The following is a 23357-nucleotide window of genomic DNA, read 5'->3' on the forward strand; positions in this document are numbered from 1 at the left end:
CGCTCCATCAAAGAGCCAACTCACAAGCACATGCACGTATCCGTCGAGCTGCCCGCATATGCGGCCAGATAAACTGGCTGCTGCTCAACAATACAGCAGCCCCTGTTGGAGCGCTTCCCCCTCACGAAATGTAGATTAACCAATAAAAAACTGAACGTATAGTCTGGTTCACGACAACAAGATTGACAGCGCTGGCCCTCTGGGAGACTAAAGAAAAAACGCCTGCTCTAGGTCTAAAGTGTCAGTATCCATAGAAAACGGAGCTCCAATAACAGCGAACAGCCTAAGCTCCCACTAGGTCAATTCCACCGTATTCCGACACGAAAACGGCAGTTGACAAATATTAAAGAGAAGGGAAACTTGCCCCATGCTTCGTATTGTAGACGCAGTTCATGGTACCGTGTCAGTGATCCCCCAAAACCGTGATACGCGCGTACACCTTCCAGATCGATGTAGTGAATAACGGAAAATTTCTATCCGCCAGCTATATTTGCAAGATACGGCGATTTTAAAAAGTTTCGAACAATCCGAGAATGGTCAGCCTTTGCGTACTTGCGTCTCCTACTAGCCGACGTCGAATCCGTTTTCAACAGCTGGTTTGCCCTTTCCCCCTGCTCCGCCGAAGCCAGCAGTCTCGATGACTCGGAGACTACGCGTGACTTCACGAGGCGGAGCAGTCAACCGCATCAACATGCCGTTTTGGGGTGCTCATCCGTTACGACCTGCGTTTTTATACGACACCGGCGGTTGGTCTGCCACCGGTAACGGGAATCAGCCTCCAGACAAGCGGCGAGGGCACCACATACTCGCCGAATCTGAACACTTCACATGGGCAGCAGCCGGAATATTTATTCCGCAAACTTGCCTACCCAGCGTCTGACCGGAAACTGCATACGCTTTTTCTGTGAACTAGCTCCTGCAGAGTTCCCAACTTGAAAGCCTAAGAGTGTTGTTGTAAAAGTGCTTTCATTGGCCTCCCATTTCGGCAGTTCCCAGCCGCTTGCAGGAGGCGAACACGTAAACCGCAGGTGCCCATATATTATGGCAGACGCGAGCGCCGGGCTGGCTGCTACCATAACATGCGCTTTCTCAAGTGAATCAACACTGGACGGATCATGCGTCGTAACGAATGACCCTCACCAAGGGTGGCTTCTACATTATGTTCACATAGGAAACTCAAACTTTCAACATTGCATAAGAGGAGACAGTTGAATCACGCACATAAATTCTGTTGCCTCTGTCCACCATTGGAAGCACACAGAGGAGCTTGTGTCTGTCTCTCAGGAAAGCTGTACCATGATATGCGGATACATGTATAATTATATGTACATGTATGTATGTATAGACTAAACTATTTGGAGCTGTTATTCGCGTAAGAGTGGTAGGGTACCATGAGATCCCAGGCTGAATTTACTAGCATTTTCGTGTCTGCACTGCAGATGCAGACAGGATGAGGCATGCGCAGACTGACGCGGACGCGACTTACCATCAACACGGCAATATAACCGATCACAAAAGGTTGACGTTTGTTTACTCTGTCACAAAGAGCTCGTTGATGACAGGAGGCAAGAGCTTGAGGCACTGTGAAAGCTCTTCAAGGTCATTCAACGGCAGTCGCATGCAATCAAACGCGAAGAGAATATGCATCGGATTCTTGCCGTCCTCGCATTTTTGTTGTGAGAAGACAGTGAGAGGGGCTTTGCCTGCACCCGGAGCTCCCGCTTCAGCCTCAGTGCTGTGCGGCATTGCTGCGGTCGCGCCGGGGCTTTCCTCGCCCATTACAAAGGCTTCTGTGCCGTCTTCGACAGTCAACACCGGGATCTGCATGCACGCAGGAAAAAGCAACACGGGCGCCATTCTGCTGAACATGTTGTCCACACGCCACAACTTTCCTACACCACCCTGCTGGCGGTAGCTGTACACTTGCTACACCTTCTTAAAACACCTGTCGTCCGTGTCGCGAAACTGCGAATACAGGCAGCACCTGCCTTTCGCAAAAGGACTATTATCCAAAAAACACCCTGCCGGCCTTCTTACCTTCGGGTAGCGCTGACTGAAGTGCGTCAGGACCAGGTTGGCACATCGGCAGTCGAGAGCTGAGAGCCATTTCAACAACAAACCCACACGCAGAAACCCACCATCTGAGCATGTCCAGAGCCCTCGGAATCGACATCGGAGGGAAGCGAAAAGGACCGCGGAACGAACGGCACATCGGGTCCTCTGCGCGCGCGGGCATTAAACTTACTTGGCGGCGAAAACTGATTGCAGCAGCCCACAGTCGATACGCTGAACACAATTATGAAATCACCGGCTGAACCAGGAGAGGCGGCTGTCTCTTCGATTAGGGACACAGCTGACTGGGCAGAGTAGGGGAGCGCGCGCCTTACCGCCGCGAACGACTTCACTTAAACTGGAATGACGCTTCTCAATCGCCTCCTGAATCAACGTGTCCTCAAACGTCGCTGCGGTCAATCGGAAAAACATGTAAATCGCGCACACGATTTCCACATGCATACACACTGGTACGTGCCGCCGCTGAGAGACTATGGACGCATATGCGGGTTTGCAGCGATTCTGCTAGCATGGCGAGTAACGGATGTGTAAGAAGTGTGTGCACGGGGGGCAATGCACTCGTAACACCCCGAGATATATATTCGTCCGCCCGCGCATACGCCGACACGAAAGGGTCACGCATCAACAGGTGCGGCACCACAGGATGCAGACAAGGGATAAGACGTCCCACCTGTGTGAATGCACGAAATCCCAGCCGGAAGCGCGGCATGACCGCGTGTGCCAGATGCGTCCAAAGCGGAATGTCGAGTTCCGTCGGTAAAACCAAGGGTACCTTCATGAATGAGGACTGTAGCATTCCTCGCGAGGTCGAACAGCCGTTGACATGGGCGTGTATCGCCCGAATAAACGACGCTGAAGTCTCCCACAGAAGCCTGGTCAGCGCCAAGGGCTTTGAAGTCGACGCGCACACCATACGCCTGCGGAATGTGCTCGACCTGTGTCCCACGCCCGCACAAAGCAACGCCGGCTGGAACTCCAGTCTTTCGCAGACACCGTCACACATGCAGCAGAAATGTAAATCCACGCAGCTGGGTGTCTGAGACCTCCTTCGCCGCGGCAACGTGCTTCCCCAAGGATCCGCGCTCCGGCCTCCTCCTCGTGAGCAGGCCATATCCAAAGCTACGGTTTAGCATCCACGGTTGCATCTCAGTCCAGTCTCTCCCTCCACACATGGGACTGCGTACGATCGCAGCAGACCATTCACGCAGCCGATGACAATCACATTAGCCCTCTACGACGGATGCAGAAACCTGGTTTGTGCATGTGGGCGCGGCTCTGTGACGCGTCAACCCGACACAGACTTTAGGGATTAAGATGAGACGCTCGGGAAGGGGTTTAGGTACCGGAGTTGCGCGTAGCGTGACGTCGCTTGCGTCAGCGCCCAGGAACTGTGCAGCGGAGAACGACTTCGTGCGAGCTTGAGGCATGTCCACGCAGTCTCCTGCCTCCGCCTTATCACCGTGTTGCTGGCGCTCAGCAGACGCGTCAACGGCGATGGTGTCTGAACTCCGGAACGTGTGCGGAATACGGGTGACGTGTCGATCGAAGAAGCACAGCCAAGGCTGCAAGACAAAGCAACATACGCTCCCAATTCGGCCGCAGTGAAGCCGCGCTGCGACAAGGCCGACGCACAAATATCCGCCTCCACCCATATCTGTCACCGACTGCGCCACGGGTCGCAGCTCTGTCTGGCTACCTAGCTCGCGGGGAGTGGCGGCTTCCATAGCTCTCTGAGGGTTCCTTCGTCTGTTGTCTCCAAGGGGCGCGTTTCCACTCTATATATCTCTGGATCTAGCTCCCAGCATGTCTTGTGTTTCGCGGTCGATCTGTCGTCCTGGCTTCGGGTCAAACTGCCTCTTAGCAGGTCGTCGCGTTCTGAAGGGGGGGGGGGGCGGTGGCTTTGTTTCCCGAGGCCGTCCAAGCCGCCGTTTGTTCGCGCGCCCTCAAGTAGCCACGCGTTTCGCTGCTGCGCCGCCAGCAGGCGACGTCAGAGCGGAATGACAGCGCGCCGCATGCGCGGTCTGAGTTCCTCCGCGAACTGGAATGAGGTTAGCCGAGGATCAACGGCGCGTCTCTCACCTGCAGGCGGGCTGGCGCAATCACCACGGGGGGCGCTTCGCAGGGGCAAATTGCCGCGCGGACTTCGAGCAAGCTGCAGACGCCGAGGTGGTGGTCTGCGTGGCAGTGCGAAATGAAGATCAACCTGAAGGCAGAGACTCGGGAATGAGAAGCAGTCAGCGGTGCTGTGCATCGAAATAGTGACAACATGAAGCAGCCGGGGCGCCTCCCATGGCGCCGTGAAATATTCCGCCCTATATTAACTAATAAATACTGCTATATACGCAGATATTTACACGCTACGGATCGACACGGATTTACAAATATAATATATATATTTAATTCGGTTATACTGACACGTTGGAGGGTGAGTTTCAGTGGCGAAGAGCGCACGCACAGAGCGACATGTTTGCAGCAGCCAAGCTTCATCGCGGCGGCGAACCCTCTGCGGCTACGTGCGCCTTGCGACGCGCAGACGTCTCGTTAGCATGTGCCCGTTAACTGGCAGGAAAGGAAATTCGGTCTTACCGAATCGAACGAAGCAGCTCATGGAACTCCGTCCACGACTGAGACATGCTGAAGAGCTGCGCGAGCGAGCCTTCGCCGAAGTCGAGCACAAACGCTGCGGCCAGATACAAGCGCCACTCGCAGCACAGACGGGGTGTAATTCGAGGAATTCGGACGCCGGTGCTTCTCCAAGCTCACAGCCGAAAATCAGGCAGTGCGAAGGGCGACAGTCTCTGGAAGCAATTCCAGTTGCAGCCAGTGGCATCTGCATCCTCTCCCCACTTTTGTTTTGCGAGTCGGGTGTTCACATAAGCCCTTTATCCTAACTCTGAAACCCAAAAGGCAAGGACGCTAGTGAGGCATGTGCGCAGATGCGGTACTTGTCGACCCCGTTCCTGCTTTCCCGTACAGCGTCCGGCGCGCCTCCGGCGCCGAAGAGCCTGCGACCGCTCTCTTTTGAGAACGACCAAGAAGTGCTTATCAGGGACTTACAGAGATCCGAGCGGATTGCCAAGAGAAGCCCCGACACGTTTCGATACTGCGAGGGCGCAGCGGCGCCCGTGCCCAGAAGAATCACCGCAGGAAGGGAGGCGCGAGACAAAAGCGAGGCAGGAGAGGCCGGTGGGATGGCGAGCGAGACACGCTCATCAGAGGAAGCCGGTGAGCACGACTCGGAAGACGACGCGATTGAAGACAGGCCTGGAGCCTCCCTGCGACGCGCCAGGATGCTGCGACAGCGCGTGCGCGTCTGGGCTAGAGCCCTGACGCGTTCCAATCTCTGCGCGAAATCCAGAAAAACAAACAAGAACGGGTCGGGGATCCACAGGGGGCGGCGAAGACTTTCACCGCCACATGCAATCATATAGACTTTTCTTTGGTGTAGCAATGCTTTCTACCCTACACCCGAACTGATGCGCCGATTAAACAATCTTCCACAGGGGTCGTGGCACCTTTAAACGCCGGCCCATTCGATTGAGTCGGCGCACACGCATGCAGATTTGCACGCGCTAGCACGCTAAGGAAACGGCAAAGAGCACGCCAATCACATGAAGGCGATGTGGATCGTCACGGAGGTCATCCTAGGCAGACAACTCAGGGTTTACATGTGGGCACGCAAGTCTGCACACGACTCTACACAAATCACAACGAGTGGGAATGCCGAGTGCCTACCGCGTCGGAAAACCGCGGCCTGAAGGCCGTAAGTTCCGCCGAGGCGTCGATCTCTCGCTGAATGCCACTCAAAGCGCACACACGGGAGAGCGAGTGCGAACGACAGAAAGGCAACTGAGGCATAGCTCAATGGAGCTTGAACACTTATAGCCAGTTCTAAGCGACTGCTGAGAAGGCCGCGAGACGCGCAAAGCACCTTCGCCGCACGAGTTGATACCCTGAGATCACACCGCGAGAAGCTCCTGGGCGCACCCGTCAAGAGAAATCGGTTTCCCACTCCAGAAGGCACTGAAAGACATGCCAATATCCGAGGGGATATATCTCTTAATTCATGCTATATGGCGCATGCGTAGGAAGGAAAAAAGAGCATTAGACGCTCAGCGCAAAATTGCAGGAACTTACCTTCTCGAAGGCCGAGAGATCGAATTTCACTAAGCCGTTAGGCTGGACGACCGCAGAGTCTTCGAGCTCCCAGAGGCGACTCAGCGTTAGGGACGAAGCCTCAGAGTCCGACGCATACGTAAGGGGCGGAAGCGCGACAGGCGAGGACGAAAAGGGGAAAATCGGGGGCATGATGTCTTGGAGGAACTGCCGAAGCTTTGTGGCATGCACAAACGGCGATGCAGCGACGCCCGAGTCGCATCTAAGGGTCGGAATAGAGCAGCCAAAACGTGACCCAGACAACACGATAAAGATGACAAACTGAACGTCTCCAAGCCACATCGCTGGACAAAAGAACCTCGCGGTGACTTGCGCGTCCTTCTGGTCCTGCTCTATCGCAGCTTCTCGTCTTCCTAAGACTACGGGAGCTGCAGTTGCATCGCCTATGCGCAGATACTCTTGGCATTCGCCTCTTTTGCGAGAAATCCACGAGACACACGCAGTTGAGCAATACAGTCGCAACGCGACAGAAGGCAGCGGGCGTCGCGCTCACTGGTTGCAGAGAACGTGCCGCGTGCATTGCCCCGAGAGGCCCTGCACCAGACGCTTGTATTCCGGCGAGCGCAGAATCTGAGAAAAACAAGACACACAAAGAGGCTGAATTCCGGACAGCAGCCAACTCAGAGCTACTTGCATATGCACACGCGCATGTAAACGCCGTCTGTACTCAGGAAACGATCGCGTGGTAGATCCTGTAAATATGCACTTTTTACATGCCTTGTATTTATTGACACAGAGACAGCGCCTCCCCACCTCGTGGCGTGGAAGGTTAACGCGCGTCCTACATATATATATATATACTAAATTCGGTTACACTCGAGTGTTTGTGTGATGAGCGACACCTTAGATTTCTGACAAAGTGCACAACTATTGACGCGACGGGAATTTGAGGGTCGGACACCGCCCAAAATTTTCGCAGGCGAATTAGCATACCGAGGGCGCCGTCATGTGGAAAACGAAAGTCAGACAACTCAGGTCAACGTTCAGGTGATTCAGCTGCGAAATGCAAAAAAGAAGAAGCAAAGGCCGGACAACTGACGTCGCAGTGTCAGAACGCATCTACAGCGTGAATGCCACGACGATACCCGCATGAGATCAAAGCCAGAGTCTTCGACATTCCCTCTGTCTCCCTATACATATGTATGTATATATATGGATATAGATAGATAGATAGACTCTAACTCTGCTCTTGGGAGAAGCGCAGAACAGGAGCAGGCATTCTCATACACGAATATACGTGTACATATATATATATATATATATATATATGAATGTCGAGGCATGCACGAGTGCAGCACGATACTGCCCGCTGCAAGAGGGCAGTTTGAAGGCACTGTGCATTGCTGTGAAACGCGCGGAACTTACCGCGAAAGTGGCCTGCTGCGGCTCGACGCACTGCAGGACAACTGCAGTCTGTCCAGGTTGCCCTGGACCGCAGACTTCCGCCGGAGTCACCACGCGGCCGGCCTCGCCTGGAATTTCAACCGATTCTCCGTTTTTAAGCCGACCAAACAGTGGCCCCACCGGAACCTGAAGCCGCAGTGCGGAGCCAAGCGCGCGTAAGGGAACCTCATGGATGCCAGTGCGAACGAGACTTGGACGCACGACGGCGCGGCGAGCGAAAGGAGCGAACGATGGAAAGTCTCGCTAGAGAGAACAGTGACGCGCGAGGCAGACGCGACGCGAAGAAGAAGAAGAGACGCGCAAGGGGACACGCGAGAAGCGTGGATCGGCATCCGCGCCTACCGTCGCATGTACACATATATACCCATATATATATATATATATATATATATATCACAATATATATAACCGAATTTGTATATGAAGACATATAGGGCAACGTTGCGGCGATGCATCCTCGCAGTACCTTTAAGGCCTTAGCTTTTTCTGGAAAGAATTTCCCAGGGAGAAGCGGCCACTTGAGGACGTACGCGACACAGTCGCAGGGTTCGTCTGGGGATTCCCCATGCCACTTGAAGAAGGTCAGTTCTTTCGCGGATTGCTTCTCGACGGGATGATGCGCCTCTCCGCAAGAACGGAACGGCGAAGCAGGCGGCAAAGAAGAAGAGGAAACAGTAGAACAAGCAGAGGAGGGGAACTCGAGAGAGCAAGGCGGCGCTCCAATTGCGTCTGTGGGCAATGGAGAGCGCTCAGTGGCGCGAGGCGAGATCTGAGCAGGCAATAGCCAAGTCGAAAAAACAGGGTTCAGTGGAGGCGAAGCACAAACCGAGTAGCACGCACGCGAAACTGACGAGGCAGGAGTGCGTCAACGAAAAAGCCACGTATCGAAAGGGATGGGAAGGGACTGCACGCTGCGAGGTTGCGGCTTGCACCTGCCAACTGGAAAGTCGCGTGTCTTCGCCGGTGGTGCCCTCACCACGGCTCTCTGACAGCGCGTAGCAATGCGAGCGTGCGAGGTATAACATTCTCGCGAAAGCGACTCTAACCTTAGCATACTGCACCTACACAACTGCACACAATACCGATGATACCAGCCAGTATCGCCGCCCGCTGGGGGAGCATATATATATATATATATATATATATATATATATATATATATATATATATATATATATACATGCCCTAAACCCCTTATATATATGTATAGGTATACGCCACGAGGCATGACTAGACGTGCCTCCCGTTTCAGACAACAGACCAAGCGGTCGAGCTTCGTCCTGTCCGATTGGCGCATCAGAACACAAGCCGCCAGATATCCCCAGAGTCTTCACTCTCTAAGACTCACTCGCTTTTTCTTTCGCTCAGACTCGCCGGTGCCGTCGCGCGCGTCTGCACGGCTGGCCTCCGCGTCGTTCGCGGGCAGCTCTCCATTGGCCTCCAACGACTTCATCTCTGAATCACCTGGCACCTCCTCCAGAAGCGGATTGAAACCACCCTCGCCTTCACTGCCGTCATGGAGGTTTTCGAGGCCGCTGTCTTCTCCGTTTTCACGGTGCGCTTCGTCTTCGCTGTCCGTCTCCCAGTGCGGCTTTTGCCCCGAAAAGAGGCGCCGCAGCGTCTGCTGAATCCGCTGGCTGTCGCGCACCCTGTGCGAGCGCGAGTGCGGCAGCAGAAACGCCTCAACGCTGACCCCCGACGAGAGCGTTTCGGCGACGCACTCAGAGGCCGAGGACCCCGCGGAGGAGGAGGCAGCAGGCAGCGACGACCTCCCCGCTCGAGGCTCAGGAAACGGCGGCGTGCGGAACTCTAGATCCAGATATCGCCTGCGCCGGAAACCCCACGAAGGAGAAAAAAGTCACACCAAAACGAGTACGTAGAGAGCCAGGAAGGCAGCGTGGGGAAGGGCGGAGCGCGAGCACAGGGAGGCGCGCGCCTGGAGACGAGCCAAGCGACAGGCGAAGGGACAACGCATGAGCGACCTCGCGGCGAACCTCGCGCCGAAGAGGATTCACACAGCAGAGGGAAAAAGCCGTACTGACGCACACGGCAGCCTTCCACAGCAACGCCGTGGCCGCATGCGTGACCTCCCAACGCCGCCACGGAGGCCAACGCCCTCGCGGATCGATGAGTGTCTCCTGTCGTCGCGCTCACAGCCCCTCCGAACGCCCTTCTGAGACAGGCGAGCGCCTGGGTAGCGGCTGCGAGTTCCGCGTCGCGCGCGCCTGCCCCCGCGCGTGTCTGCGGCTTCGGGAAGCCTATCTGCTGCATCCCGCGTGCACGTTGCGGACTTCTGCGCGCAGCTGCAGGGGAGAAGAAAGGCAGGCGTTCGCCACTTACAGGCCTGCGAAAGACTTCGCCGCAGCGTCGATGAAGGCTCGAATGTGCGGCGGAGCCCAGAGGCGCAGGGGGTCGCCTTCGCGGCCTGCGCCTTCAATCGAGAGCAGCAGCCCCAGGAGGCCGCCGACTGTGGAGGAAGACAGCGAAGTCAAGAAGACGTCTGAAACTCGCGCTAAGTGCAGCTTGTGCTCCAGGTGAAATCTGAGAAAGCAGCGCAAGCAGAACGGCGCAAACGAAACTGGGCACAAGTGCGAGCTGGCTGCCTCGGGCGCAGCGGCCTCTCTCTCTCGTTGTGCCACCTTGCGTTGGCTGCAGAAGCCGCTTGCCGCCGTGCATGCGGCAGAGTTCGTCTCACTGTCTCGACGACGTACCTCTGCACGTTTTCGCCTGCGTTGAAGAGCAGTCTTTGGCCGTCGGCGAAGACCTGCAGCGAGGGAGCAACCGCCAGGCGGTGCGAGCCGAGCAGCTAAAAGCAGAAAAAACACACGAAAAGACAGCCTCCAGGGGATGCGGGTAAGGGTACAAACGTTGACGCGCTGCAGAGCCGTGTGTGGCTCATGGCAGCTAGTGAGGATAAGCCAGATGTGCGTCTCGTACGCTCAGTTCCGCACATACGTATATGTATACCCCAAGCCCTTTATATATATGTCTTTATATAGAGAGAGAGATCTAAAGGTGTATTAGACGCTTTCTGTGGCACCTTCGAGGGATGAGGACACAGCAGAAGGCGGGAAGCGAGACAAGCGTGTAGAGGCCAATACAAGGCGACCCTGCGGACGTGGAGCGGGCTGACACATCCCGACGAAGGACGAGAAAGGACACCGGTCTCGCCCGACGGGGGGTCGCCAGTTCGTCGCGGCCGCTATGCAGAGAGAAGAATAGAAACGAAGCAGAATGACACGGCGAGCACAGAGGACATGCGGAATCAGAGAAGTGCAGATGTCGAGGAATGCAAAAAAGCGACAAACTGGAGACCAGAGACCTGCAGCGGTACCTGAGCGTGGCTGGGCATGATTTCTCTTCACGCAATACAGGAAGAAGCTCGCTGCCTGTCGGAGCTCAGGAAAAAATAGTCCGGCTGGGAAACACAAGGAAACGTCCTTCCTCTAGTAGAAGCACTGCAGAGGAGATGCCCAAGAAATCCCGTATGTCCATAGATCTTATTATGCATCCGTTCACAATATAAGAATAAGAGGAGAGGAACGACTGCGAAGGCTCGCGGATGACTTCGAAGACTAGAAAGCGCTCTAGGGATTGTCCTCTTCTTGCAAGTAGACCATAGCGCACGTTTCTTGTCTGGCGCAGGCGAGTGTTATATTGAATGAATGGTATCACACATGCAAGAGAGTAAGCAGAACGCGAAAAAAGGGAGACATGAAGGTGCAGGAAGATGCACAACAAAGAAAAGGCCGCCTATGAAAACGAAATCCTGAGAGAAATCGCTTGAAATTCTGGAATACTTGAAAGTTGTTTGGAAGAAGGCCCAGAGACAAGCAGATTAACAAGAAAAAGGAGTTTTAGGCGTCTCTTCAGGACCAACGAAGGGTGAAGAATCAGAGGATGTGAGTTATTCGCCTTCGACCCGAGAAGCGTGCAAATTCAGGATGAGGCATAAATGGAACGGGTCGCAAGCGTGCATGTGTTCTCAAAAAATGATCTCGTGCATGCGCATGCGACGTGCTGACGGCGTTTTCGCGTGTAAAAAATACGAAGAAAGGCTAAAATTTCTGGTGATAGGCTGTTTCGCATCTCGATTTACGACGGCTCTTTCTCTACAATAATTTTTTATTTGAACAGACCGTCGCCTCTCGCGTCGAGTCCAAACTCCTGCAAGCGGGACGATCTTTCGCTTTCGTTTCAGCCAGCTCTGAAAAGTCTGCTGCATTTTCTTCTGTTTTTGGACTTTTAAGTTCTTTTCTCCTTTCACAGCGTCTTTGCTAATTGCATGCGGCGCTGCTTCAGCATCTCGCGGCTTTTGCGAGGCGCTGACGGTCCAGCTGCCCTTTGTATGCGCGGGTCTTGCTGCGCTCCCGGTTGTTGTCTCAGACTACCGTCTCTCACTGTCACTTGTTCGCCTCTATGTCTTTCGAATGTCTGCGAGATCCGTCTACTCCTAAAGGCGCCTCTGCATCTTCCCGTAACGTTGTCGCATCTTTTTGCGTTTTCAGCAAAACGATTTCTTTCCGTGTTTTTTCGGGTGGCTCCCGCCTCGCCTTTTTCCCGCTCTTCAGCTCCGCTTCGTCTCGTCTCCTCGATGATCGCCGAGATATTCCCTAACGTATTTTTGGGCGACTTCGCTTCAGCAGCTGATGCAGCGCGGCTTCGCTCTCTCGGCATCTCGTCGGTTCTGTCCTGCGGGCACCTGCACCTGCCCTGGTGCTCGGACTGTCGACTCTGCGCCTCCTGCTCCTCAACTCGTTCTTCTTCCTCGCCCGACTGTTCCCTTCTCTGCGCAGACGGCGCGCCCTTCTGTTTGCTGCGCGGCGCGGAGGCCTCTTTGGCGACTGCGCATCGAGACTCCCTCACAGGACAGCGACACCACACGCGCGCGACTCGCGCTCTAGACGAGTCCGACGCGTCGCTGAGACAAGCTGACGCTGGACTGGCCGAGCGCGCTTCAGCGACCTCCAACTCAAGTGGTAGGAGCCGCACATGTTTCGTTCGCCAAGAGGACAGCTTCGAAGGCAACCGCGAAGAAGCGGCCGCAGGCGAGGTCTGCGAAGCTCAAAGCGAGTTCTATCCCACCCCTCAACAGGCGCATGCGGATTCCATTGAGCATCTGCTGCTGAGCCTGGAGGATAGAGAAGACGAGGTGCTTCTTCCTTTCCTGCCGCTCGCCATCCACTTCATTCGCGCCGCGCTGCAACCTCGACTTCGCGCGCCGGTGCGGCGCGAGTCGCAGCTCCAACTAGAAAACAAAACATCCGACAACATCTGCACTTCTCTTGGCGCGCGAGAGCGGCACATACAAGAGGGAGAGTGCAACGCCGACACGGCGAAGGAAAACGCGACGGCCGCCGAGGAAATTGTCGAGCGAGGAGCTGCGGAGACCCGTGCGCTCGGCCGCGTTCTGATTCACTGGTGAGCCACGCCTCAGTCTCTTGCGCGATCCGGTCTTTGCCGTTTGTTTCACACGCGATTCATTTTCTAGACGACACCTGTTTTTATTTTGTCGATAGAAAATCTTGTTTGTATATCTGCACGGTGACACTGAACAGGATGTATATACAAGTATATGCATGTATACATATATTTACGCGTATGTATTCGTTTGTATCCATAAATATATATATGCATCTGTAGAACTCTTGTATCTTTCGCTCCTTTCTCGCGGCGGAGTTCTCTCCCTGCTTCTGCTCCGGTGTCGTGTTTGTGTAGTGATTCCCCGCGGTGCGTCGCAGGGTGTTGCGTCGGGCTCTAGAGCGTGCCGGCGTGTGCAGTAGGGTGTGTTTTCAGCCACGAAGGCATTTCGCGGAGTTCTGCCGTCGCTGTCGCCTTTCTGCTCGCCACCGCAGCGACAGGGGGACAAAAGGAGGGTTATTTAAAAGGCGAGTCTGCCGACAGTTCGGGGGAAGTTTCAGAACTTCCTTCTGTCGAGGCGATCCTCGCGCGCGTGTGCGCAGTCTACCCTGCGGCCTGCCCGAACTCCTCCTTTCGCGCGCAGCTCAGCCTCTTCGCGCGGCTTCGCTGCTCTCTGCAGGTGAGCGACCCCAGCCTCGCGCCTCTCCGTCGCACGCCTCACCCACGTCTGCTTGCCGTTTTTGCAGCAAACTTGTTCGAATGGCGGTTAATATGAATGGGCGATTATATTGATTCGGATCTGTGTGCGCGTGCGTCCCATAGAGTCCGTGCATGCTTGTGGTGATTGCGTGCAACGGTGTCTGGCTGTATGGTGTGCCGGTTGTGACCTCTCGTCTTCTGTCACCTTTTAATGTGTCTGCTGCGCGTGTCTGGTGGTGTTTGCGTATTGCGACTTTGCGTCGATTCCTGCTTCGCACGCTGCGCATCGCCACGCTGATCCCCGAACCCCTAGATCGTCTTGCAAGTCGCCGGTCGTAGCTCACGCGGTTTTCGGGTTGAGGTGCAGGCTTTGTTTCAGTTGTTTCTCGATCGACTAGCTGCATATGTATAGGCGGATTCGCTGGCCTTCCTTTCATTTCCGCCTGGCAGCGACTCGCTTCTTCTCACCGCTCGTCCACGCGTTTTCCTTTTCTGTTTTTGCAGGGAAACACGCCTGAGCATCGCGCGGTGCGTCTTGCCCTAGTCGGCCGCAAAAGGCTCGGAGGCGGCGACGCGCGCAGCTTGCTGCTCTCTCAAGGTGGAGACACGCGCGCGGAGGCGGGGATTCGGCGGAAACAGGAGCAACGCGTCGCGCGCAAAATGCATCGGATGGATGGAGAGGCTGCCGCGCAGCCTGCGGTAGGCGCGGAAACAGAAATCACACTGGAGCCGCGCGAAGGCGGAGAGGCAGAAAGTTCTCGAGCTCCCGAGGGGGCAGACGGCTGCCATCAGGCGCGTTGCATGTACGCCTGCAGGTGAGTGAAGCAGCTGCCGCCGCAGAGCGGATCAAGGAAAGCTGAGACTGAGGCGCGAAACTTCCCGAGTAAAACCGCGCGAACCGACCATTGCAAGCGCGTTGAGAGCGCTTCATCGCGGGTGTGAAGTCGGGTTTTTTTTGGGGGGGGGGGATGCAACCAGGCGGCGGCTAGGCTGGCGTCTCGTGCCTACCGTATCTGGCGCCTCAACTGATTTCGCCGGCCGGACACTCCGCATTCCAGCAGCTGAGATCGCGGCTGATTCCAGGCGTCAGGTTTTTGTTGTGTCGCTCCCGTCTGTCTGGCTCGTTTTGCTTGCTTCGTAGCGTCTGCCCGTTGCGGTAGCCTGCGTCTTCAACGTGATTTCGCTGCTCGGTGCGCGCACCATAAGTCCTCAAGGCGCTGGACGGGGGTGTCGAATCTCATTGTAGCTGTCTGAGTCGCGCCACCCCGTGTCAGAGTGTCTGCGCCTGTGGCTGCTTTTCCAGGCTCTGTCGCCGAGTCCTCTTTGCCGATGAGCACATCGTCGCCCATAATCGCACTGATAAGGCAGCCACGAAGGTACGTTCTTGCTATGATTCTCCTGGGAAGTGCTGGCTGGTCGTCGCGCCTTGCCTCGCCGTTCAAGTCATGCGCGGCGAGACCGCTGAGGCTGTCAGTGGCGATGTGTGCTTTACGTCGAGCGAGGGTGTGCTTTCTGGGCAGTGTCGCAGAGGCGTGGTCTGTTGGGTTGCGAAATGTCAGCGCGGTAAACTCAATACGCCTGTGGTTTCACAAACACGTGAATATATATATGTATACATATGTATCTACATCCAAGCACAAATCCGTGTATAACCAGGTGATTCGTTTCATGCATCAAGGCTGCTTTCACGTTGAGTGCCTTCACGTGTGCAGGGAATCCCACTTCCCTCGCAGCAGAAGGCCTGCAACATGGTCTTCGTGGAGCCGATGGACTGGATGGAGAGCGTTCGGGAGATCTCGGGAAAAATCATCTGCCCGACGGAGCGAGTAAGTTTTTCTTTGCAGATGGCTGCTTCCGACCTCGCGCCTGCGCGTGCGGCGCACGGGTAGTGGCGCACTCCGTTTGCACTTCTATATCCGTGGTTTAGATCTGTATATGTTTTTGTCTAGACATGTATGGAGACGTATTCAGATGTGGGCGAAAGGGCTAAGGGGCGTCGCCGAGTTTTTCGGCGACGAGGCAACGCCGTGGTGCACGTGTCCGCAGTGAATCGTACACCTGAAGGCAGCGACGTGCGAGTGTGTGTCTCGACGTTGGCGTTCCTGTTTCATTTGTGCATGTTTCTAGGGTTTGGCGTATGCGGCTCATCTGTAGTTGATGTCGTAGGCTATGTGTGCACCGTTGCAAAGAGGGCGACGCGAGCTTCCGGTGTCTAACCAAATCGCATCGGTGCAGTAGGCGAGTCTTTCAGTCTGAACTGAGGGCGAGGACGTGTGTAACTCTGCAAGGTTCGTTGAGAAGTGGAACCATTATCTGTTTTTCTGGGCAGTGCAAGGCGAAGTTGGGCGTGTGGAGTTGGCACGGCCTGCCCTGCAACTGCGGCACGTGGCAGAGTCCGGCCTTTCAAGTGAGTAAAAATCCTCCGGCTTAGGTCTCTGTAAGTCAGACAGACGCCTCGTGGAGCCCCACCGTGGAGAGAGCGTCGCTCCAGCGCAGGCGTCGCCGCTGCGGAGTCGGGTGTGCGGCTGCTACAGAGTGTTGCTCTGTTGGCGCTTCAGGTGGCTCGCTAGTAATCTGTAAGCAACTTGGTGTGTGCTTGAGAACGTCTGTTGAGAGTTGACTCAAACGCTTGGCAGCAATCCCTGCCGGAAGTGCGGTGTTGCTCATGCAGCCGTTGGCGAGGGGAAGTGCATGTCTCGGCATCGGTGTGTGCGTAGGATTCGGCGGCAGCAGCAGACCGGTACGAACCCCTGTCTTCGCAGCATATTCGATGAAATGATTCGTCCATATCTGCGGCTTTTTCCCCCCGATTGTTTGCCTTTCTGCAGATCCAGCTTCGCCGAGTCGACAAACTGCCTCGCGACGCAGGGGCGGATGACTTGCAGATTCAAGGCATTCTATGAAGCGCGTCCGCTCCGGCGCCCTACTCGCCTAACCGTTCGCGTCGCATCCGTCGTTTATTTCTGCTTCTGTTCTGCGTTCGCATCCCTTCCTCTAGTTGTCCGTCGCTCTTGGGATCGAATGTGGTCGCAGGCCGATGGAGCGCGCGTTAGCTGGGGGGGTTCTGGCTGTGTGCCCGTGACCGCATTAGCATGGCATCTAACGTCTTTTCTGAAGGGCTTTTCGTCACTTTATCACTCGGACATCGCTCTTCTTCGGCGTGGTCTGGCTGCGGTCACGGCGTGAGTTCTTTCGCGCGCCCCGGTAACTGCGGCCGCTTCCGTTTCCTGACCACTTCTACCGGCTGTTGTCATGAGGAAAAAACAAGTGACAGTTAAGTGATTCAGCTGTCTCTGTAGAAGAAAGAGAATCTGCTAGCGTGACTGGACAGAGTTGAAAATGCCAGACGTCTGCGTTGGGACTTAGGCGACGCTGTTACTGCGACAGTGGATGATCCTCCATGCCCCTCGTCAGGCTGAGGCATTTAGAATTGAGGTCTCGCCTCGACTTCCGTCACTTGGGAGCGAGTATTGTGTCCATATTTTATCGTGGCAACTGCATGAAAACTGTACCGGCTAAGCGTGGAGGCGCCGCAGGCACTATGAGCGATTCACACACTGCACGCGATACTGCTAATGCTAGAGGAGACGTAGCTGCGTGTTCAGTGGAATCGGAGCAAAAGCGAGTGTCTTGACTACGTTCGCCGAGAAACGCACGAAGGAACGTGGCTAATGACGAAGCTGCGCTACCGCTTTGTTTCGTTCGGCTTCGCCTCCGGACTGGCAAACTCGGATAACGACAGACGGAGCCACAAACTGAGTACAGTGCGCTACAAAACGCAGGCATAGCAGCAGGACGGAAATAGAGGTCATCTGAAAATACACTAATGCAGCATCTCTGTCGCGGCGCAAGCGCAGTTACGTGTGCGCACGCCCGAGGCTCAGTAGATTCTCTTACTACTTCGGCGATGTCTGACTAGATCGACCGCGGGAACTGTGTAAGCCATTCAATCGCAATGAGCGTTCGTCGTCTCAGTCTTTATCTCTGCTGAGGTGCTGCTCCCTACCCATAGTCTCTCCTCCGCGATCAGCACATACGGAACTCTTTGCAAAACTGCTGCTGACGCAGAAGCACCCGAAGACGACCGACACATGCAAACTACAAGCACGAGCTTCGGGTGTATGCAGTGTACGCGCAGATGAGAATATATTCAAAGATAATTCTATTTAAGAAAGTTTTTCGAGCAGACGGCGACGCGCAGATGTCACCGGAGAAGCGGCCCGAAAGCGGAACGAGAAAACAGACAACGCCTTGGCGAGTCCCTCGCGCAAAACAGGTGCGGTCGTGATGCCTGTGACCCCTGTGGTGAAATGGAGTTCTGTACGAAGAACGGCAAAGCGAGGCGACTGCAACGCTCGGAACCGCCAACATGGACGAAGCAGGCACACCTCAAATTCGTGCAGAAAGGCCAAGGTCAAACACGTTTCCCATGAGCGAGAGACGACAGAGGATACGCCTAAAGAAAACGCGACTAGGGAGCGAAGCACCGATGCAAACTGGCTCTTCCACCAACGGATGACTCATTGGTAAGTGGCGTACGACGAAGTAAAGAGAGCACTCACGCTCCAGAGGACAAATGACGCAGCTGCAAGCCGACGAGACGAAAACACGAAAAACTCTCCGCAATCTGAAAATTCAGGACCCGCCATATCACTAAGAAAAAGGGCGTCGCGCGCCCGAGGGAACATTTTTCGGGGGTTCATAGAAGGAACAGGACGACCACATTCATCCTGCATTTCCAAGATCAAGAACGCCTCTTGTTCACTCTTCAGCGCACACACTCTGCTTCCCTCTCCACTCTTGACCGAAGGTGTTGATCCCCGGTGCTCCACATTGTACGAGGACCCGAAATCGCTGTCCTTCACAAGATCGGTAAGCCGCCCGCCACGTGGCACCTTATGGACACTGGGCAGAAAGGTCGATTAGCTTCGTTTAAGCCGCCTTCACAGTTTTCCTGGCTGCTTGCTCCGAGTTGTACTTCAACTTCCTGAAGAGCTGAGTGAGCTGGACGGCTTCGTTGCAGAAGTGGCAGGCGAAGAGCAGGAAATTGCGCGGCTGAATCATGTACGCGAAACGCATGAAGAGCAAGCTGTACACGCACAGGACTCCCGTCATTCTCTCGCTGATCACTTCCGGGGATTTCTGCATGTCGGACAAACCGGCAATGACGAATCCCCAGTTGACGACCGGCCCCCAAAAGTGCGTGGTCATTCCATACTTCTTGAAAGACTGCCAGGACGCAGCGGCAAACGAAGAAGGGGGGTGAGGAGGAGCGGCTTGCCCCGCAGCCTTCGCTGCCGTTTCAGCCGCTTTCGTCGCGGCTGTTTCAGCGAACGCGGCTGCGTCGCTGGCGACTTCCTTTCGCAGCGCCTGGCTCGCGGTGTTGTTGGCCGCGAAGCGGACGAAGCGAGAGAAGCGCAGAAGCATTTTGGAAGAAAGAAACGTGGGACCGAAGCCAACGCAGAAAACGGAAAGAGTGGCTTCCCGTTGACACGGGGGAGAATCCCTGGCGAAAAAGTTCAGAAACAGTAAGCCGAGGAGGGCCGCAGCCGGTTGGCGTCGCTCGGGGTCGCAGCAGAAACGCAAGGCAGTGCTCGCCTTACGGTGCAAGAGAGGAGATCGCCAGTGAGGAAACAGCGGATAAGATCACGTATGGTCTCCTGATAGTCTGATTCCGCAAAATCCAAAAATCGCTCTCGTTTGTCAAAAGACAGTCTTGCTCCAGTCTGTGACGACATTAGGGGTTCGGAGTCAGTCTCTTCTCGTCGGGCAAGAGTCGTGTCTGCAGAGCACGAAGTGGAAGGGGAGAAGCAAGGGCAGCACCGTGAGAGAAGTCCAACAGTTGCGAAGAGCAGGAAAAGAGCAAAGACATGTCTGCAGGCGACAAACTCCTGAAAAATGAGGATGGCGGCTGCTCAGCGAGTGTGTGTCCGGAGGTCAGTGCTCTCCGCAAAGCACAAATGCATGCGCACGCTGCCGAAAACTCAAAGTCGCGCATGTGGCTTTCAGTTTATCTTCCCTGGTGGTTTTGCAGTGTAACTTCGAACACGCCGAGCGACCTCCGATATCCACAAGGTTTTTCGGGAGTTTTAAGACGCTGGACAAAGGTGGTGCGTCACTAACTCGAGAGTGTTCTCGCTGGCGTGCTGATCTTGACGGGTGTTGTGTAGTCACACGATACCCGACTCAACGGCTTATGGCCTGCGATTGCCTTCTACCTCGGTATTGGTTTCGTTTTCCAGAAGATATCAACGACCCCCACTCTTCTGAGCTGTTCCCTGGGTTGATCAGTCGCATCGCCCTTACGGAGTGTACAGCACTAAGTGAGTCTACCGACTTCAAGCGCTGCAATATCACCCTCGTATCGGCAAAAGTTCTGTGCGCAGCTCGACTACAAAGAGTTGACCTCACGAATAGGGCTGAGCGCTGAAAAATACTGAGTAGGGAACGCTTGCGCCATCAAGTGCCCACGGCAGCACCTGGACCGTGTCAGTGACCGTTCGTAAAGTCTACTGAGTTGATGTGAGCTGGCAACTGCTTATCTGTTCTCTATTAAATATTAGCCTATCGGTTCTCTGCCGGTCTCCGCCTTCGTCCGGGACCACAACTATTTAAGTTTTTCACTCGTCCATGGCAGAAAGATAACCTAGCTCGGCAGATTCTGCAGTGTCCTCAAAGAGCAGATACCTTGGTGCAATGGAAAAGAATCCCAGAGGTTCTTCACAGAGAGAAGTGCAAGAGAGGGGTGCGAAAGGTGAGCTTCGCAGATGCACCAAAGCTGCCATTCGCAGAAAACCCGACAGATTTGGTGTTGGTAGCCACGACGATGAACTTCGGTCCAATTTGATTGCCTCGCTTCAGTAGCTCAGAGCGGCGAGACCCCGTAGAAAACAGCCTCGCAGACAAATGGAGTAGTCTTTCTTAGATTAGAGACCTCCCACGTTCGACGAAACACAGCTTCTTCTTGCCGCTTAAGGCGAAAAGGGTGTCTTCATTATCAGTCAGGTGCGGTGAAGAGACATTCAATGTCAATGCCACTGAGCATGAGGTGTTGTGAAACGCATCCGCATTTTCCCCTCAATCCTACTAGGGGACAACCGAGCACCGCATAATTGTGAACGGGCAGGCGAATCTCCATCGTCCCTGAAATCGACTTCCGTTTGTCGGGTCCTTTGTCACCACGCGCGTTTGTTCGTCCTCTCCGCTATTGCTACATACGAGGCAGTTGTGAGGCGATGGCAGGGAAGCAATTCGTGTGCAAGCTGATAGGGGCGCTTCATGTGCATAATCACCAGGACTTTGTCGCACACAAGGAGAGCGACACGAAGAGTCCGGAACTCGATCCATGCTCTCGGAGTCCTTGACGCAGGTATTCAGTCCGTTCCTGATTCGAGGGAAGAGAAAGTGTTCCAGATGTCAGGCACCTTGACGCAGGTATTCAGTCCGTTCCTGATTCGAGGGAAGAGAAAGTGTTCCAGATGTCAGGCAAATTCGGGCAATCATTTCATATGGTGAGCGTATAGCAACCAGACCGGCGGACACAAATCGAGACGGTCCAGCTTTGTGTCCGCATGTGTTTCGTATGAATGGACTGTGTTTCCTGTTGTTTCAAAGAAGCACGGTAGGCGCGCAAGTCCCGAGTGTGGCGGCTCGACCGTAGATGCAAAAGAACGAGGCAGTCCTCAGCATTGCCTTCGGAGACTGCTGTCAGCCGGTCCTGTGAGCGCCACGCCGTCGCAACCATCCGTCAGAAGGGGGGGTCCTGCTAGATACGCAGGACCAGCTGAGCGAAAGTTCAGCTCTTTGCCCCCTGCAGCTACAAAAACTCTATGTCTATCTTCTGTCGATGAAGAGGGTCCGGACGTGCTGGGGCCTGCCACTCCATCACACGCACCTTTGCTAAAGTACTATGGCAGTAGCCCTCCAAGTCACCGACTCTCTCACTGGCGCAGCCCTGGCGAAGTCGTGTGGTATACGAAAGAGAAGCAAATCGCAGGCAAGGCAAATGCCCGCACTGCGCTGCGCGAGTTGGTGCGCAGCTTCGGTACCAGCGGACCGTGGAAGCCAGCGTCACGCTCATGGGTTCAGAGATCTCTTCAGCCTGTGCTACCTCCCCCGGCACCGGTTCTCTCAGTTCATAGGTTCATCAGCTTACACAATATGGCTATTCGATACTGGGACGAAGGTCTGCCACAGCTTGCCTTGAGGCATGCCAGGATGGCGATGGACATGCTGAGAGCCTTCGACCTGCCGCTTGGATGCGCTGAGCACTTGGAAAAAGCCATGAAGGAATTTCAAAAGCCTTACGCGGCGGTCGAGCGTCAGATGATCGCTGCAGCTACAGCAAAGACGAGCTCGATTCGAAATCACTTTGATCTTGCGCAGCTTTTCTTCGCAAAAGCGATGCTCGGAGCCTGCGGTACGCGAATAACGAAGCGTGCGTGCTTCGCGAACGAGCCCACACTAGACTTAAAGGCGTCTCTGCTCTAGTCTGAGAAGGACACGCACTTGCTGCCGACGCATGTTCGCTCACGCATGAGGAAATGAATTGCTGAGTTGCACCGATGAGTACCGCGCATGCAATAATGCACAGTTATGTGAGAAGCATCGTTTCACGGGAGGCGTTAAGGTATCGTTGGGAGGGCCGCTGCATATGGACACATGTGTGATCCTTTGGTCGTCCTGACAAGAGAGTTGTCACGATGAGATTTGTTTGCCCTCTGCAGAAACTCAGCTAGATGCTGTCCGTGCCAGGGTGGCTTCCGTCTACTCTCATTCATGCCTTATGATGCCAACTCCCGCAAGGGACAAGCGAATCCTCAAACTCATGTAAGCCCCGTCCCAGAAATCGGCTAGAAGCAGCTGCACATGTTTTTGTAGTTCCTCGTTCTCACTCATGCAGCCGTCCGTGCAGCTCAGCTTCACAATTTCGGTCGATTACCTTCACACGTGTTACTCCGAGGACGCATGCGGCCGCGAATGTCTGCGTTCATTCAGGCAGGCACTCAGAAGGGTTGAAGACGATATCTCGCTAGTCCGCGAGCTTCGCATGCACTACAATTCACCCGTTACGTGTCTAGAGAAGGATTACGGAGGACAGCTAGCCGCCGCCGTCGACTGCCAGTTGCCAATACGGCTACTTCCGTGTCTCTCGTGCCGGCGGGCAAAGCCTCTTACAGACAGATGTCAACTTCAACGGAGCAAAGATACACCTAGCACCCGCTGTTTACCACAACTCATTGGAGAACCGAGCTCAGCCTGCCTGGAATGGCAGCGCCTCGTACACTCGGAGCTCATTGCAGAGACAAAGGGGTTGACAGGTGTCGCCGACGTTGCGTATGTTCTGTGAGTCACTGTGCTCTTAGTATTCGTGGCGACTGCTTCTCAGATCGGAACTTACTTGAAGAACATCTGTGTGCTTGGGATACCGGGGAATTTGAGTTTTCTATATACGTAAGGCATACATGCACGACACCTACTTCCCTCCGTCGTATGAGCCATCTACTCAACACGTAGCGGGACACGAAGTCAGACGTACGTCGCTTTACTGATGGGTCCAAGGAAGGTTTCTAAAAACCAGATACCGCCTGAACAACCACAAAGCTGGGAGCTATCAGTTTTCTGACCGAACCTGCGGAAGATGT

General features: G+C 54.9%; 4 protein-coding genes across 4 annotated transcripts; 2 read left to right on the forward strand and 2 right to left on the reverse strand.

Moving 5' to 3' along the window:
• Positions 1-1530: 1530 nt before the first annotated feature.
• BESB_037090 (putative ribonuclease z) lies at positions 1531-11005 on the reverse strand (the record flags this gene model as incomplete). The annotated part of the gene is made up of 19 exons (XM_029362295.1): positions 1531-1821; positions 2038-2096; positions 2388-2462; positions 2846-3008; positions 3417-3479; positions 3507-3635; positions 4153-4276; positions 4660-4753; positions 5131-5416; positions 5809-5865; positions 6211-6451; positions 6743-6819; positions 7183-7245; positions 7615-7779; positions 8120-8422; positions 9002-9479; positions 9994-10194; positions 10365-10459; positions 10988-11005. 19 exons carry the CDS (start codon positions 11003-11005, stop codon positions 1531-1533), a joined length of 2982 nt encoding a protein of 993 aa, XP_029221260.1.
• Positions 11006-12247: 1242 nt separating this feature from the next.
• BESB_037100 (uncharacterized protein) lies at positions 12248-16616 on the forward strand (the record flags this gene model as incomplete). Its single annotated transcript, XM_029362296.1, has 7 exons — positions 12248-13074; positions 13450-13693; positions 14218-14528; positions 15017-15089; positions 15426-15539; positions 16043-16120; positions 16542-16616. The coding sequence occupies 7 exons, from the start codon at positions 12248-12250 to the stop codon at positions 16614-16616; spliced, it is 1722 nt and encodes a 573-aa protein (XP_029221261.1).
• Positions 16617-18645: 2029 nt separating this feature from the next.
• BESB_037110 (brain protein 44 family protein) lies at positions 18646-19140 on the reverse strand (the record flags this gene model as incomplete). The annotated part of the gene is made up of 1 exon (XM_029362297.1): positions 18646-19140. One exon carries the CDS (start codon positions 19138-19140, stop codon positions 18646-18648), a length of 495 nt encoding a protein of 164 aa, XP_029221262.1.
• Positions 19141-21873: 2733 nt separating this feature from the next.
• On the forward strand, positions 21874-22203 carry BESB_037120 (uncharacterized protein; the record flags this gene model as incomplete). The annotated part of the gene is made up of 1 exon (XM_029362298.1): positions 21874-22203. The coding sequence occupies one exon, from the start codon at positions 21874-21876 to the stop codon at positions 22201-22203; it is 330 nt and encodes a 109-aa protein (XP_029221263.1).
• Positions 22204-23357: the final 1154 nt, after the last annotated feature.

This window comes from Besnoitia besnoiti, chromosome II (genome assembly GCF_002563875.1).
Source record: "Besnoitia besnoiti strain Bb-Ger1 chromosome II, whole genome shotgun sequence".
Lineage (NCBI taxonomy): Eukaryota > Apicomplexa > Conoidasida > Eucoccidiorida > Sarcocystidae > Besnoitia > Besnoitia besnoiti.